Source organism: Mixophyes fleayi, chromosome 8, assembly GCF_038048845.1.
Source record: "Mixophyes fleayi isolate aMixFle1 chromosome 8, aMixFle1.hap1, whole genome shotgun sequence".
Taxonomy (NCBI): domain Eukaryota; kingdom Metazoa; phylum Chordata; class Amphibia; order Anura; family Limnodynastidae; genus Mixophyes; species Mixophyes fleayi.
Window position 1 is genome coordinate 79,947,141 of NC_134409.1, and position 16,388 is coordinate 79,963,528.

General features: G+C 40.2%; 1 protein-coding gene across 1 annotated transcript in view; it reads left to right on the plus strand.

Moving 5' to 3' along the window:
- The window catches only part of SLC25A17 (solute carrier family 25 member 17), a 197,688-nt gene extending 189,682 nt beyond the window's left edge, over positions 1-8,006 (plus strand). The window contains exon 9 of the mRNA XM_075182792.1: positions 7,780-8,006. Within this exon, the coding sequence (XP_075038893.1) occupies positions 7,780-7,915 (136 nt within the window). The 3' untranslated portion in view covers positions 7,916-8,006. The remainder of the gene's footprint in view (positions 1-7,779) is intronic.
- The last annotated feature ends 8,382 nt before the right edge of the window (positions 8,007-16,388 follow it).

Consider the following 16,388-nt stretch of genomic DNA (forward strand, 5'->3'; position numbering starts at 1 on the left):
ATAATATTTAAGTTCTTTTAATTTTGGGTGCCTCATCGTGTGTTAGCTGGTTATGTTAGGTTGCAAGTTTTAAATAAACAATATTTCCAGCCATCACATAGTCCATGGGCGTCCTCCGTTTTATTGGTTCTCAAGAAGGACAAAACAACGCGGTTTTGCATAGACTACCACCGGTTGAACGAGGTAACCGTGTCTGATGCCTATCCCTTCCCCAAATTGACGCTCTGTTAGATGAGTTAGCTGGAGCAAAGTATATTTTCACCTTTGACTTGAGCAAGTGGTATTGGCAGATACCGCTGACCCCCGAGGCTCAGGAATGGTCGGCATTCATCACCCCATTTGGCCTGTTCGAATTTAAGTCCATGCCATTTGGGATGAAGAATGCGCCCGCCACCTTCCAGCGTGTGGTTGATTACCTGTTGGAAGGGTGTAAAGGCTTTGCTCAGGCGTACTTGGATGACATTGTCATTTTCAGTAAATCCTGGAAGGACCATCTGAGACATGTAGGGCAAATGTTGGAGAAAATTCAGTGGGCAGGTCTGACCATCAGAGCAGACAAGTGTCAAATGGGGATGTCAGAGGTTCAGTACCTGGGTCATCGTGTGGGGGGAGGTAAGGATTAAGCCAGAACTAGCTAAGGTAGAGGCAATCCGAGACTGGCCCCGTCCCACAACCTAAAAACAAGTACTGGCCTTCTAAGGGACCTCAGATTACTACAGACATTTTTTTTCAAACTTTAGCACTGTAGCGAAGCCCCTGACAGATCTCACTAAGAAGAAACTCCCCAAAATAGTTGACTGGAAACCCGCTTGTGAGCTGGCATTTCAGTCATTAAAGGAAGTTTGTGCTCCAGTACTGTTGGCGACTAATTATGACAAGGACTTTATTGTGCAAACTGAAGCGTCACAGTATGGAATGGGAGCAGTACTTAGTCAGGTGGGGCCTGATGGTTAGGAGCACCCCATGGCCTATTTGAGCAGAAAACTGTTAAACCGGGAGGTGGGGTATGCCACAATTGAGAAGGAATGTTTGGCCATTATGTGGGCAGTGAAGAAATTTCAACCTTATTTGTATGGACAACTTTTTACTGTGGTGACTGATCATAATCCTTTAATGTGGCTACAACACACCTCAGGGGAAAATGGCCGGTTTTTGCGGTGGAGCCTTGCACTTCAAATTTATGACTTTGACATAATTTACAAGCAAGGAAAGGCTCGCAGTAATGCAGATGGGCTGTCTCGGCAGGAAGAGACAGATCCGCCGGATCCGCTCCGGTAACCCTCGGATACTGCGGACCAGGAGCCAAATCGTTGGACATGGCACCCTGGTTTCCGCATGGACAAGAGGGGGGGGGGTGTGACTGGATCACTACTAAATAACTTTTTGTAAAAAATGTATTTAAAACGAATAGCGCAGGGCACTTTTTTTATGTAATTGCACATGCACTTATTTTTGTTTATTGTAAGATAGGAAGTCGTTATCTCTGAGACCAGGGTAGAAAAATAGTTTTTTCTGTTTAACCTTGCTATAGGATATGCCTATTTCTGATGTATATATCAGATACAATGAGCCTGTGTTTACAAAGCCTCTTGTGCATTGTGATGTGGGAAACTAGCTTGTTTTTGGATTTTGTTGTTCTGTGTGAATATGTATTCCGAACGGTCTGATGAAAGGCCATATGTTAATTAGATCTTTTGATATGTGAAAGTTCAACATTGAGGGCAGGAACTTTTTAATAAAACTGGCTCCTGGATTCTTGGCATCTGAAAACCATCACATCGTTTCTAGAATTTCACAGATAATGTAAATATTGTTAGCTTTGCAATGCATGTAAATTTATGATATGCTAAGCAGGGTTGCATCCTGATTCTAAAAATAGACTATTTCTGAACTATATAAAACGTGAGCTGTGTGAGCACCCTGTCTGTTGTTGCTGGGATCCGGCTGGCCTTACTTTGCCACTGTTTCCTTTCATTATCCCAAATGCGACCTCTTGCCTCAGTAGGAGTGGCTTATAATGCTGCCACCACTGAGCTCCTTCTATGGCACTCAGAACCACGTTCCTTCTGGGACACTGATGCTGCTAGTGTACCTCGTTGCTGGTGTACCTAGGCTGGTTACTCCGGACCTCTTACTATGGATCCGGGTTGCTGTGAATGGATCCCGGTTCAACAACAGACAGGGTGGCATAGGCGGTCCATCCTGTCACATATATATGTGTGTATATATGTGTATATATCTATAATATAAATGCTTAGTGGTGTGTGTTAGTCTGTCTGTGTGTGTGTGTGTGTAAAAAATAAAACCAAGCTGCAGCGCCACCTGCTGGGCGGAGTTATACACTGACCTACTAAATTCTTAGTGTGTGTGAAAAAAATAAATCAGAAAGGGCTGAAATTTGGTATACTAAGATGTTTTTAATTTGTTAATTTAATTTGTTAATTGTTAAAAGTGTTTATAAAGATTTAAAAAAAATATATATATATTTCTTGAAGGAGAAGTGACAGTTGGGAGTGGTTGGTGGTTGCCGGGGGTGACAGTGGGGAGTGGTTGGTGGTTGCCGGTGGTGACAGAGTGAGAGGAGTGTGATACTCAGGACCGCTGAGAGAGATCCCTGTGTCTGGATAGACATCTGGATAGATGTGGCGATGAAAATGAAGGATGAGGTGATGGAGAACAATGATGAGGTGGTGACATGTGGACAAAACCACGTTAAAAAAAGGCGCTTACGTCGGGGAGTAACGCTCTTCCCCTGAGGAGGCCTGGGCTATGGCCCAAATGCATGACAAGAACCTTTCTAACACCTTAAGTAGCTTGATTTGACTAGAATGCATGAGTATCATGCACGGGTTAACTTGTGTGTATATATATATATATATATATATATATATATATATATATATATACATATATATGTGTGTATACATATATATGTGTGTATATATATATATATATATATATATATATATATATATTATAGTGATGGAATAGAACACAATATCAGATTGGCGCTTCACCCAATGTATGGATTATAAATACAATGATAATCAAAAAGTGATAATAAACAAAGATATAAATAAAAATAAAACATAAACAAAACACCTCCACAAATATGTGTGGCAGCCAAGTCTCCAATATCGGATGGTTAGACCGAAAAGAGGTATCAAAATGATAAGTTATGGAAGGACGGCGCCTTCAGGTGTAAAAACAGATAATTGTGTATATATAGTCAGTAAGCTCAGAGAGTCCAGAGATCATAAAATCACGAGAAAAATAGTAATGCAGGTGGATATCAGCATATAGCTGCATATATCAGCAAATCAGGTGAGACACTGTGCAGATTAATAGTGTAGTAGTGTGCGTGCCAGAAATAAGTAAAATAACAGCTTATCTGTATATAGGCTCCTCAGTCATCCCAGGTGGTGATTTCCTATGCTCGCAGAGACAAGATGCAAATATAGTATGTTCTATTAATAACTGCTGCATCACCGCTCAATAGTAGGAAAGATATAAGAAAGCCATATGGTGTAGTATTTTTGTAAACAATTTATTCAACAGATTAAAAATATAAAATGCAAACTCACAATGAAGATAATAAATATAAGCTTATCTGTATAATAGACAGGCGAGATCACTGGTAGTCATATCCCTGGAGGTAGTTAAAGATGTCCCTCTATAGGCTCCATACAAAAGCTCAGGAAAGGGTGATATCTTAATTTGTTACTCCTAGGGTAGATCAGTGAAACAGGGTCTCAGATAGTACAGTTGTGGGCCTCAATGCGTTTCGTTCAGTTTGATCATCATCAGGAGGAATTAGGTGATATTAAAAACTATGCCTTTATATAGGGGTGTGTAGCCCCATTTTCGCTAAAATCGCGGGCAAATGACATCACCGCGCATGCACAGAGCGCCGCCGGCCGCCAAATTTTTTTTATTTATTTTTTTTTATTATACTAATTACACCATAAGGTGTCATTTTTAAATATTAGTACATTCGTGATTGTGCAGTGATGAAAGGGCTTTTTAGAGGATGCCCTAGAGGAACAGTGGGTGTTGTTAGGCTAAGAGAAAGTACATTTATAAGTATGGGCATGGATCTCCATAAAGGGAGCTATGCGGTGGCCATTTTGGTTAAGGGAAAATTTCAATTTCAAAGTATTTGTGGAAGTTATTAAGCACAACACATGTATGGTACTATATAAAAGTAAAATTCATAAGGTTTGTGCCAGGGTAAATAAATATAAAATGCATATATGTGGCGACTAGATAGTACTTAGGTAAGTATATTGGGGCATTTCATTTAGTGATAAGACCAAAGTGTTACTAAATTAATTAACTCCAGATATAGATAAGATACGTTTGTTTTCTACACACAACATAATGAATGGACTTCATGCATATTGAACAGATAAATGAATAGATACACTAATCTCTTAATACATATGAGTGCATAATTAAAACACAGATTGTGTATACATGTACATATCAATTAGATGCACATGAAGTATAAGATCCATTTATACCATAACAAATAAATATATAATAAAAACTAAGGATAATAAGGTACACATAACAATGAACATATCAAAAATGAACATGATATAACTAAGATGTGTAAAATGAAATAAAATAAATAAAATCTAGTTAAAATAGTAACTACTCTCCGGAATCTAAAGAAAAGGGGCTATTTCATAATTGTCATTTAAGCCTTGTGGTGTCTGGGTCCCTAGTTCAAAAATCCAGGACATCTCTTTTTTTGAAAGTTTTTTTTATCTAGAGCTCCACCTCTCCACAAGGCCCAAGAGGTGGAGCTCTAGATAAAAAAAACTTTCAAAAAGAGAGATGTCCTGGATTTTTGAACTAGGGACCCAGACACCACAAGGCTTAAATGACAATTATGAAATAGCCCATACATTTGTTGTGCCTAATAACTTCCACAAATACTTTGAAATTGAAATATTCCCTTAACCAAAATGGCCACCGCATAGCTCCCTTTATGGAGATCCATGCCCATACTTATAAATGTACTTTCTCTTAGCCTAACAACACCCACTGTTCCTCTAGGGCATCCTCTAAAAATCCCTTTCATCACTGCACAATCACGAATGTACTAATATACTAATTACACCATAAGGTGTCATTTTTAAATAATAAAAAAAAAATAAAAAAAAATTGGCGGCCGGCGGCGCTCTGTGCATGCGCGGTGACATCATTTGCCCGCGATTTTAGCGCAAAATGGCGCTACACACCCCTATATAAAGGAATCGTTTTTAATATCACCTAATTCCTTCTGATGATGATCAAACTGAACGAAACGCATTGAGGCCCACAACTGTACTATCTGAGACCCTGTTTCACTGATCTACCCTGGGAGTAACAAATTAAGATATCACCCTTTCCTGAGCTTTTGTATGGAGCCTATAGAGGGACATCTTTAACTACCTCCAGGGAAATGACTACCAGTGATCTCGCCTGTATATTATACAGATAAGCTTATATTTATTATCTTCATTGTGAGTTTGCATTTTATATTTTTAATCTGCTGAATAAATTGTTTGCAAAAATACTACACCATATGGCTTTCTTATGTCTTTCCTACTATTGAGCGGTGATGCAGCAGTTATTAATAAAACATACTATATTTGCATCTTGTCTCTGCGAGCAAAGGAAATCACCACCTGGGATGACTGAGGAGCCTATATACAGATAAGCTGTTATTTTACTTATTTCTGGCACGCACACTACTACATTATTAATCTGCACAGTGTCTCATCTGATTTGCTGATATATGCAGCTATATGCTGATATCCACCTGCATTACTATTTTTCTCGGGATTTTATGATCTCTGGACTCTCTGAGCTTACTGACTATATATACACAATTATCTGTTTTTACCTGAAGGCGCCGTCCTTCCATAACTTATCATTTTGATATATATAATATATATATAAATATATAACCAGAATGGAAAGACTTTGGCGTGAGTTGGTCAGCTTAACATATATTGCAATATGTGGAACTAACATTCCCCGTTTTTAATATAGAACAGTACTTGGTACAGCATTAACTATGTGTTTGGAGAGTGCAGAGTATCCCTGTTTTCTTGTCTATACAATGTGGGCAACCCCCTCTTGCACCCCAGTCTGTACATGTTGATCTATGTCTGTTTTTGTATATATATATATATATATATATATATATATATATATTAGAATACAATTATACAGTGCGCCAAAGGTAGTCCAGATAGTCTTTAAACATAAATCAGTTGTCAGTCTAGCCACATCAATATGGATGATTTCAATTTATCCAGCATCAGCGGTATGTGAACCGTGCGTCCTCCCTTCTTTTACCCGATCTCCATGGGCATGTAAAACATCTAAAAAATCAAGCAGACAGGGGCGCCTCCATAGTGCATTACCATACTTTAATGACAAAAAAGACAAAAAGTATTTGTACGTACCAGAAAACTTCTTGTAAAATAGCATATAATAAAATCTCTCTGCAATTGTAGTCTGTGATCAGCAGGGATATCAATAATGTTAGTCCCCAAGTCCTCTACACGTTTCGTTGCTCAACATCTTCAGGAATATCTTTGTCCATACAGTGTATATGAAATATAAAGTCAAATTAATGTTACCTATTAAGTCAATAATTGCAAAACATAAAAAAAAAAGTTTTTCAATAAAATCTATTTATTAGGATATTATTAATGTCTACTGTACATAAAATGCATTTTTACAATTGGTCCTGATTGCAAACACATGTTCAAGGTTGCATACCTGACTGTCATCACTATCGCGTTCACCAGATCTGTAGCTGTTGCAAATGATTCGACAGAACATGCACCTTAGAAATGCCCAAAGCTTGAATTGGACACTAGTGCGTGCACTCAAGCTCGGCACACCCTTATACTGTACATTGAGTACGCGCATACACCCCCATTCCCCTCCCCGTTCCGCCCCTGAAGGCTGTCGTAAGGGTCCTTTGCTCTCAAAGATAAATTGGCCGTTGCTGTGTTCTCTGGCACTCGGACCAAATAAAAACACATTAAAGGAGCAATGCAATGTCTATCATATCATTCCTTTTTAATGAACTACATCTACAAATTAAAGGTGGGATGATCTGTGCTCTTAAAATAAGGATCAATTTTCATTAACTGATATCTGGACTCCTGAATCTGTTATTTCTTTTATAACTTAGGTTCCTAAGAAAGATATTTACTGCATAGTATCATACTTGGGGCTAGACTTACTAAGCTGCGGGTTTGAAAAAGTGGGGATGTTGCCTATAGCAACCAATCAGATTCTAGCTTTCATTTTAGTACCTTCTACAAAATGATAGCTAGAATCTGATTGGTTGCTATAGGCAACATCCCCACTTTTTCAAACCCGCAGCTTAGTAAATCTAGCCCTTGGTGTTTTCCATGTGATCTTTGTGAAAGCTGATGATTTTTATTCTATATATGTGATCCATACAAAAGCGGTTACAATTTAAAAATATATATTTTAATGCTACCTTCCAGTCCTGCAATTTGTCTGATTTGATTTGAAATATTGAATTTTAATATTAATGTTTAAAGTATTAAGCAGATTTTTTCATACCTTTGGCTCATCCTTTTATATTTGCTTTTCATATTGTGTGTGAGAAAAATATGATATCAAGTCAGTAATAGCACTGCTTATCCCTATTTATTGTATGTGCAGCATGAGTTCAGCTATGATGAAATGTGTTACATTTTGTGTACTTCAACATTGACAATGTTTGTCTCTTTCCAGGCGTTTAGGATTTGTGGGCCTCTACAAAGGTCTAGAAGCAAAACTCCTACAAACAGTCATGACAGCTGCTCTTATGTTCCTTGTGTATGAGAAACTGTCCAGCCTGATATTTAGGCTTATGTGGCTTAAACCATAAAGAGAAAATACTGTAGTGAAGTGAAGCCTATCTGTTATTAGCTGGACTTTTTACACACTGAAGAAGAAATAAAAGTATTTTTGCAAGTGAATACGAAAAAAGTTTCTAATTGTAAACCCTATGTCTTTTATTTGGTTTTCTTCATTGTATGCTGTGAATATGTACTGGATGTATTGGATCATCAGTAAGCAAGACCCTTTGTTATCATTTTCCTTTATCATGATGAGCATTTTAAAGTGACTTTTTTTTTCTCACTTATTTTTAATTAGTTGTAATTCATATAATTGTCATACCATATCAGGACAGCATCTCTCTAGTCTCTCCTTATATGGTAATTTATGACAGTGTTGCAGAGCAAAACTCTCGGGCCAGGTTTAGCGAGGCAAATGGTGCATTGTATTGCTCAAGGTAAGGGGTGGACTGGCCGTTTCTTATGTATATTACTCTAGTCACACTCGTATGTCAGGTGTAGCATTAAAACTGTTTTATCGACTCACTTAGAATACTTGGTAAGTGAAGAATTGGCAAACCTTTAAGGTGTAGCCCAGGGCAGAATAAATATCAATCACCAGGTTGCTATGGCAACTGAAAATACATCCTGGATACCAGAGCAAGCTCCTGTGGCATGGTGAATGCCCTGCACTTTGCTGAAGCGCTGGCAGCAGCTATGGATTGCATAAAGGAGTGATCACATGAATAACTAGTAAGGCCCAAAGTGGGCCTTACAAGTCATCCTCCGCACTGCATATTCTTCTTATAAAGCACCAATCATAATACACAGCACTGTACATAGGGTTGCAGTCATTCACAACAGTCCCTGCCCCACTGGAGCTTAGAATCTAGTTTTTGTGTCTGTCCATATCCATTTTCTACAAAATAATGGGACACAAAATAAATAAATAAATTGGTAGCTCAACTGAATATGCTGTATATGCCATTTTGTTGGATGCCAAATGCTATATAGTAACAGCTCACATGGAACATGCGTGCAACAGAAAATCCAGGAGAGAAAGATTAATTGTATGAGGATAAAGATGTTAGAGCAACACACTGAGTATCCCACAACTTACTGAACAGGCATCTATATTTAATTAACTGTGCTATGTTTGCTTATCAGTATATTGTCAGATAAGTGTTATTTTATATCACTGGTTTAGAACTCATGGTAGAGCAGAAGTAACAACCTTAACAATTCCAGAATGCCTGTTTATACACTTACTGCTGCAATCAGCATACAGGTAGTTTGAGGACACATAAGGGTGTTTGGTTAATTATGCTTTTAGTGAGAAAAAAACAGGTCTGTATTACAGTTTAAAAAAGGCTGCAACAGGGGAGGCGTGGCTTGGTCACCAAAACGGAAGGTGGCTGATCGTAGGAGCTCCGTGATAATAAGGCCTATTTCTCCCGTTTCCAGCCGGCTGTCCCACCCAGGACCCTCTCCCAAACAAAGCCCACATTAACGGGCTCCTAAAGAGCCATTTGGGGACCTGTTCCGCAGCGCCGGAGACAAAGCGGCAGACAGCCTCCAGTGCCGTCCTCGGAGCTGGCCTGCCGTCATTTGGCGCTTCTCCAGGTCCTCTCCCGCTGGCTCACATCAAGCCGAAGGTGTCTCTGGGCTTGTGGGCACTCTCCGGATCCCCTGCCGCTCTTTGAACCCGGGGCCTTCGTTTTTGCCAGCAACCGCGGCCTGGAGTTTCTGACCGCAGCCCATCCGCAGCACTTCCGGTTTCGGGAAGCCGACTTCCAGTCGGCGCGATCCATTATCTGATCAGCTAGCAGGCCCTCCTCAGGGAGATCACTGGTGTAAGGGGCTATATCCTGCTCTGGGAGAACCCAGTGGAACTTTCTTTCTTTGCTGCCCTGTCCTGCACAGCTTGATTGAGGCCTGTAATCTCACCTGCACACCAGGGTATAGAATACATAAAGGATTGATACTCGGTCAGGAGCTGGGATCTGGCTGCAGAAGCAATTGGAATGATACAAAAGTCACTTGAAAAAAAAAAAGAAAAAGTCTCCCTCATCTTGTAATGGCCACCTAACCCACCTGGGTTGGCCCCCCGTTCATTTGTTAAATACTCAATATTGACAAACGGTCTGCCAGGGAAGCAGCATTCAACATGAATAAATCCGTTGGCAGAGGGTGCAAGGGCGCACCTGCGGAGATAACACAACATTTCTCTCGTCAAGACAAAGCATCCCCACCTCGTTCGCCCCAGGGGGCTCATAACGCTCAAGATTCTCCAAATACTACAACCCCCTCCACTAAGGCGGACCTTGCCGAATTACGTAATTTAATTGTGGACCGTACCAATGCTTTCTCCACCGATCTTCAAAAGGCCATAGGAGATCTTAAGGCAGAGATGGTCATAATCTCCAAAAGGACTTCGGTCCTCGAAAACAAGATGGAGTCATCTCTTAAATTCCAAAACGATGCGTCTCAAGACCTGGACTTCCTTTTAAAATAAAACGACTTTATTAGAGATAAATTGGAGGACGTGGAGAACAGGGAGCGGCGCAACAATTTTAGACTGCGTAACATTCCTGAATCTGTCGAGCCTAAAGATTTAGAAGACTTCGTGAGCAAATTCTTTGCCTCTCTGGATTCCACATTATCCAATCATCCAATACAGATAGAACGGGTGCATAGAGCCTTGAGACCTAGGCCGAAGGATGCTGAACCTCCTCGAGATGTGATCCTGCGTCTTCTATCCTTCAAGATTAAGGAATTAATTTCCAACGCAGTTAGGAATTCTCCTTATACCCTTTTTGAGGGTTGCCGCATCCAAGTGTTCCAAGATTTGGCCCCATCAACGATAGCCAAAAGACGGGACCTTAAAGAAATTACTCGTATCCTCAGAGATAACGGTTACAGATATCGTTGGAGATTTCCTTTCCGCCTGATAATCGATGTAGAAGGCCGTCAAAAGTCAATTCGTACCCCAAGCGAAGGAAAAGACTTAATTCATAGGTTAAACCTTACTCGTCTCGACAGGATGGTTGGCGGAGATCTCCAGAGCTCATCAGCACAACAACCCTCCTGATCTGTATACCTGGTTTATCCCAATTAGAGGGATTTAATTGTCCATAATTTTTCTTTTCTCATTTGTTTTTCCCTCTCCCAATGCATATATTTTACTATGCTGTTTACGGTTTGTTCAAATGTTGATTTCTTCACGTTGTCATTTTCTACTGCACCATTTTTAGGTGCGGATGTTCCTGGTTGCTAGTTTTGTTGATATTTATATGCTCTGTTTTATATACAGATGGACGGGGGACTCTCTAGGTTCTCCTAGCCGTGCACCCGACCACACTGGGATTTATATACTTGGTATATTAAGGTTCAAGAGTTATAAGCATTCCCACACTTTGTGCCTTGGCATAAATTACTGTGTAGGCGTACCTTGCCTAATTATTTGCTCTTTGGTTCTTAGGCACTGTCCCAGTAGGTTTCCCCTCTGCCTCGGAGGTCTGAACCTACGCCTTTACCCCTACACATTATATCCTTTCACTCTCTCTCTTTCTTGTCTTTCCTATCCCCGCCTTTCCTTCCCTATTTTCCTTTCCTTCTTCTCTTCTCGGCATCACAGCCCGTTAGCTCGCATAACTATACCAAGTGTTTCTCCTTAGAACTTTTGACATGTCTCTCACAACTCTCTTAATGTTAAAGGGTTAAACACTCCTCAAAAACGTTCTGTTATTTTACACACTGCATAAACTTAAAGGAGATGTAATTTTTCTGCAGGAAACTCACTTCAAAGCTGGGGGCCATCCCTCCTTGTCTTCAAGAAGATTACTACTCCTCTCACTCTTCAAAGAAGAATGGTGTTGCCATTCTTCTTCGCAACTCGGTACCCTTTGTCACGTCAGCAGTCAAGGACGATCCTGAAGGCCGGTTTCTCATTCTGACGGGAAAGATTGGGCATCTTGACATAACCTTCGCCAACATATACGCTTCGAACACAGGTCAGACAGCCTTTTTCAAACACTTTTTTTTCGGAACTACACCATTCCAGAAAGGGACTGCTCCTGTTAGGAGGGGATTTTAATACTGTTATGTCCCATTCTTTAGACAGATCAGTCTCCAGACATTCCTCCCCTCCCTCCTCACACACAAAAAATTTGCAAAAACTTGTGACTCAGGCCGGTCTCTTTGACGTATGGCGAGCATTGTATCCTACATCTAGGGACTACACGTTTTACTCATTTCCTCACCATTCCTATTCTGGGATAGATATGTTTATGGGGTGTTCAAACATATTTCAGCACATAAAAAAAGCTGATATTGTCCCTAACACCTGGTCTGACCACTCCATATTATCACTTTCGATCGACCTTTTTCAGAACCCCCGGGGCAGAACTTCGTGGAAGTTAAATATGACCCTCCTCAAAATCCCGGGTTTTAAGGATATCATAGCCGACTCTATCACAAAATATTTTGAGAATAATTCCAGCTTGGAGGTCCCAATCCCCACAATTTGGGAAGCCCATAAAGCGGTTATTCGAGGGGACATTATTCAATTTGCCTCTCGCAGAAAAAAAAAACGTAACGAGACCCTTAACAAGCTATCCCTTCAACTTAAAAAGCTAGAAACTGCACATAGTCTAACGCCCCCTCATTAATACAAAATATACAAAAGATTAGAGGAGAAATACAAATCGATCCTTGCAGAACAAACAGAACGTCAGATAAGATGACCAAACTTTTTATGAAAAAGGAAACAAGACCGATACACTCTTGGCCAAAAGATTGAGAGTTAAGCGGGATTCCCAAACAATAACTACAATTAGAAATAAAAACGGGAACTTGTCCTATGACCCTAGAGTAATTAATGACACTTTTAATAGCTATTATGAAAATTTATACAACCTCCATAAAGACCAGACTACTCCGGAAGCTCCCTTTCAAGCGATTAACTCATATTTAGAGAAATGCTTTCTGCCCACACTAACTCCTCACCAGGCTTCATCCCTTAATGAAGACATTACAGCTGAGGTGACACTCGCGTTGAAAACTCAGAAAAAATCTAAAGCCCCTGGCCCCGACGGATTTATGATGTCATACTATAAAATGTTTTCTAAAGCGTTGGTGCCTCACTTGACCCATTTATTTAACAACATACTGTCAGGAGGTAAATTTCACGATGAATCCACTCGCTCCACCATAGTGGTGATTCCTAAGCCAAATAAGGACCCATAATTAATGCTGATATCAAGCTGTTCTCTAAAATACTGGCGATTCGTTTAAATGCTTATATGCCTGCTTTAGTTTTTCCTGACCAAGTAGGATTTGTTCCCTCTAGACAGGCCTTAGACAATACCAGACGCACAATAGATCTAATTGCCCATGTCAACCAGAATAAGATTCCATCAGTTGTTTTGGCTTTAGACGCAGAAAAGGCCTTTGACAGGCTTTCATGGCTCTTCATGTTCAGAACCCTTAGTTACTTTGGGCTGAATGGGGCATTTTTATCGGCCATCCAGGCCTTATATCATCGTCCCCCCTCGTCTGTTCTGACAAACGGTCTATTGTCCCAGGCTTTCTCTTTAGGAAATGGCACGAGACAGGGATGCCCCCTATCTCCCTTACTGTATGCTCTAAGCATCGAACCATTGGCAGCCGCCATCAGACAAAACCCAGATATAACAGGAATTCGGATTGGTCCTCGTCACTTTAAAATTTCGTTATTCGCTGACGTTTTATTAGCACTCTCTAATCCCCTAATTTCGCTCCCAAACCTGCTTAAGGAAATTAAAGAGTATGGCTCTATGTCAGATTATAAGATAAACAACTCCAAATCGGAGGCCCTCTCCCTACAAGTTTCCAGCGTAACTAAAACTGCGCTTGAATCATCGTTTAGATTTCAATGGCGCCCCAAGGCGTTCCGCTACTTAGGAGTTCAAATCACGAAAGAATGTAGACAGTTGTTCCAAGCTAATTATACTCCTCTTCTTGAATCCATAAAAAGAGATCTTATAAAGTGGGATCCGCTATTTATCTCCTGGTTCGGTAGGGTTAGTGTCATAAAAATGAATGTTCTACCGCAAATTTTGTACCTGTTTCAGACTCTGCCCATACCAGTTCCAGGGACTTTTTTAGCTAACCTGCAATCAATCTGTGGTAGATTCATTTGGCAAGGGAAAAAGTCGAGACTTAAACGTTCATGCTTAGCTAAATCCACCCACTCAGGAGGATATGAATTCACTTCCTTGGCTCCCTCGGAATCAGAGACCGGCCTCAGTCTACATTCACCCTTCTAGTCAGTTTACACTTAACATTTGGGACAAACTGGCAGCTTACCTCATTCCCCTCCCCTCTCACCCCGTTGTGGCACCACCCAGACTTCCCGGCTGGGAATCTCAAGACATACGCACGTCCTTGGCAGGAAGCGGGTATTACCCAGTTTTCTCATATATTAGGAGAATACGCTCCCCAAACTTTCTCAGACCTGAGTGAGAAAAAGGGTCTTCCTTCGTCCTTGCACTTTGCGTATATCCAAATTAGAGGTTTCATACAATCACTTTGTAGGACTTCCAAATTACGTCCGCCCACACCATTCGAGAGTTGTGTGAATCGTATTGGAGACCCTGGATTGATATCTTTGATTTACCATGCCTTCCTGAACCCAGGATCTGATCTCACTGAACCATTTGAGACGGCCTGGGAGCGGGATACGGGTAAAATCTTGGGACAGGAGAGATGGTTCCGGCTACACCACCCTTGAAATGCTCATGCTGAGTTACCCTCCCTTTCCTCTCCCCCTTGATTTTTTCCTTTCTTAATCCTTCTTCCTTTTATATTGTCTCCCCTTCTCCCTTTTCTTTTCAATAAAAAATTAGGAAAAACACAACAACATGGGATTTTCCAATAACAGGATTCTGTGAGGCATATAGTTCATATTACATATCTTTACTTAATGTGTGGACTTAAGATTTGCTCTGTTAGACTACTTTACGTGTTCTCACTTTGTATGTTTTTACGGTTCTATTTTGAATATAGCTTCAAGGCATCCCCATTGTATACTGTTTGTATCTCATGTTGTTGTTGAAAATAAAGAGTAAAAAAAAAAAAAAAGGCTGCGACATCAGTCCCCTAGTCTTGGCCTGAAAAAGTAATCACAGCCAAATCCTGTTTTCTTTTATACTTTAGTCTAGTAAAATGTTAGTACAGTCTTTCCCATGCAAATACAATGGACATTATCTAAACTGATAAGCCAGAATACGGTTCAAACCGCTATATATAGTTGGACACACATTAATAGAGCCTAATTGGAGAAGATCTGGCACTTGGACAAGGCTCCAAATCAATTTCAGTGTCACTGGTGTGTTAGTGCAGCTGGAAGATAATGGATTACAGGCCAGCAGTTACAGTTTTACAACCACATTTACCACACTGCCTGATAATGGTTCTTATGCTTTATATAGAATTGTGTATGCAAATCAATAACTCAGACACAGAATAGCTCCTGCTTTTTATTTGTATAGAATATGTTGCATTTTATTTCAGACAGGTATTAATAAAAAAAATGAGAAATAGTTTATTACCTGCTGTGCTTAAAGGCTAATTACACACAAAGTTAAACATTTTGTTGTAAGAGGAATCAGTAAACATGAGACAAAATACAAAGTATTACTTGCTGTGACTGGGTCAATTATAAATAGAGATGGGCGGGCTCGGTTCCCCGAGATCCGAACCCACCCGAACTTCGCCTATCCAAGTACCGAGCCGAGCAGGCTCGGTACTCTCCCACCCATTCGGATTCGAAATCGAGGCAAAACATCATCGTGACGTAGTCCGATCTCAGAGGTCGGTTCTCGTGATATTTGAAATGCATAAATACCTGCCTACACAGCAATCCATCGCCATTTGACAGAGGGAAAGAGCAGGGTTAGTTCACAGGCTGTATTAGAGTAGGGACAGAGCAATAATTTTATACCTTATTCTTTCTATTATTATTTCAATTCTGATACCAATTCTATTAGCGATTGTTAGAGCAGGAAGAGAGGAGGATAGAGGAGGCATTTTTTTTTCAATATTTTGCACTACAAGTGCTTTGGGTGTCCCATATTCCCCAGTGTGAAGCAATAATTTTTCTGGCTGCAAAAAGTCATATTTAGCAGCAGTATCCATCTATACAATATTTTGCACTACAACTGCTTTGGCCTCATTAAAATGGATTCAAAGCAGTCCACATATGAGCAGGATCAGCAAGCAGGTGCTGGCACCAGTCCTGATGGTAGTGTTCACAGTACGTCATCTGGTAAAGCCTATGTAAAAGTACATAGTCTTTTTAAATCAGGGAAAAAAACACAAAAAAAAAAATGTAATCGTGTTGAAGAGAAAAAGAACTGTAACTGAGGAAAAGTTAACTGCAGAGAAAAATAAAATTGCCAACATGCCATTCTACACACGCAGTGGCAAAGAAAGAATGATGCCTTCACCTTTCTCTATTACTGCCAGATCTAAAAATGTTAC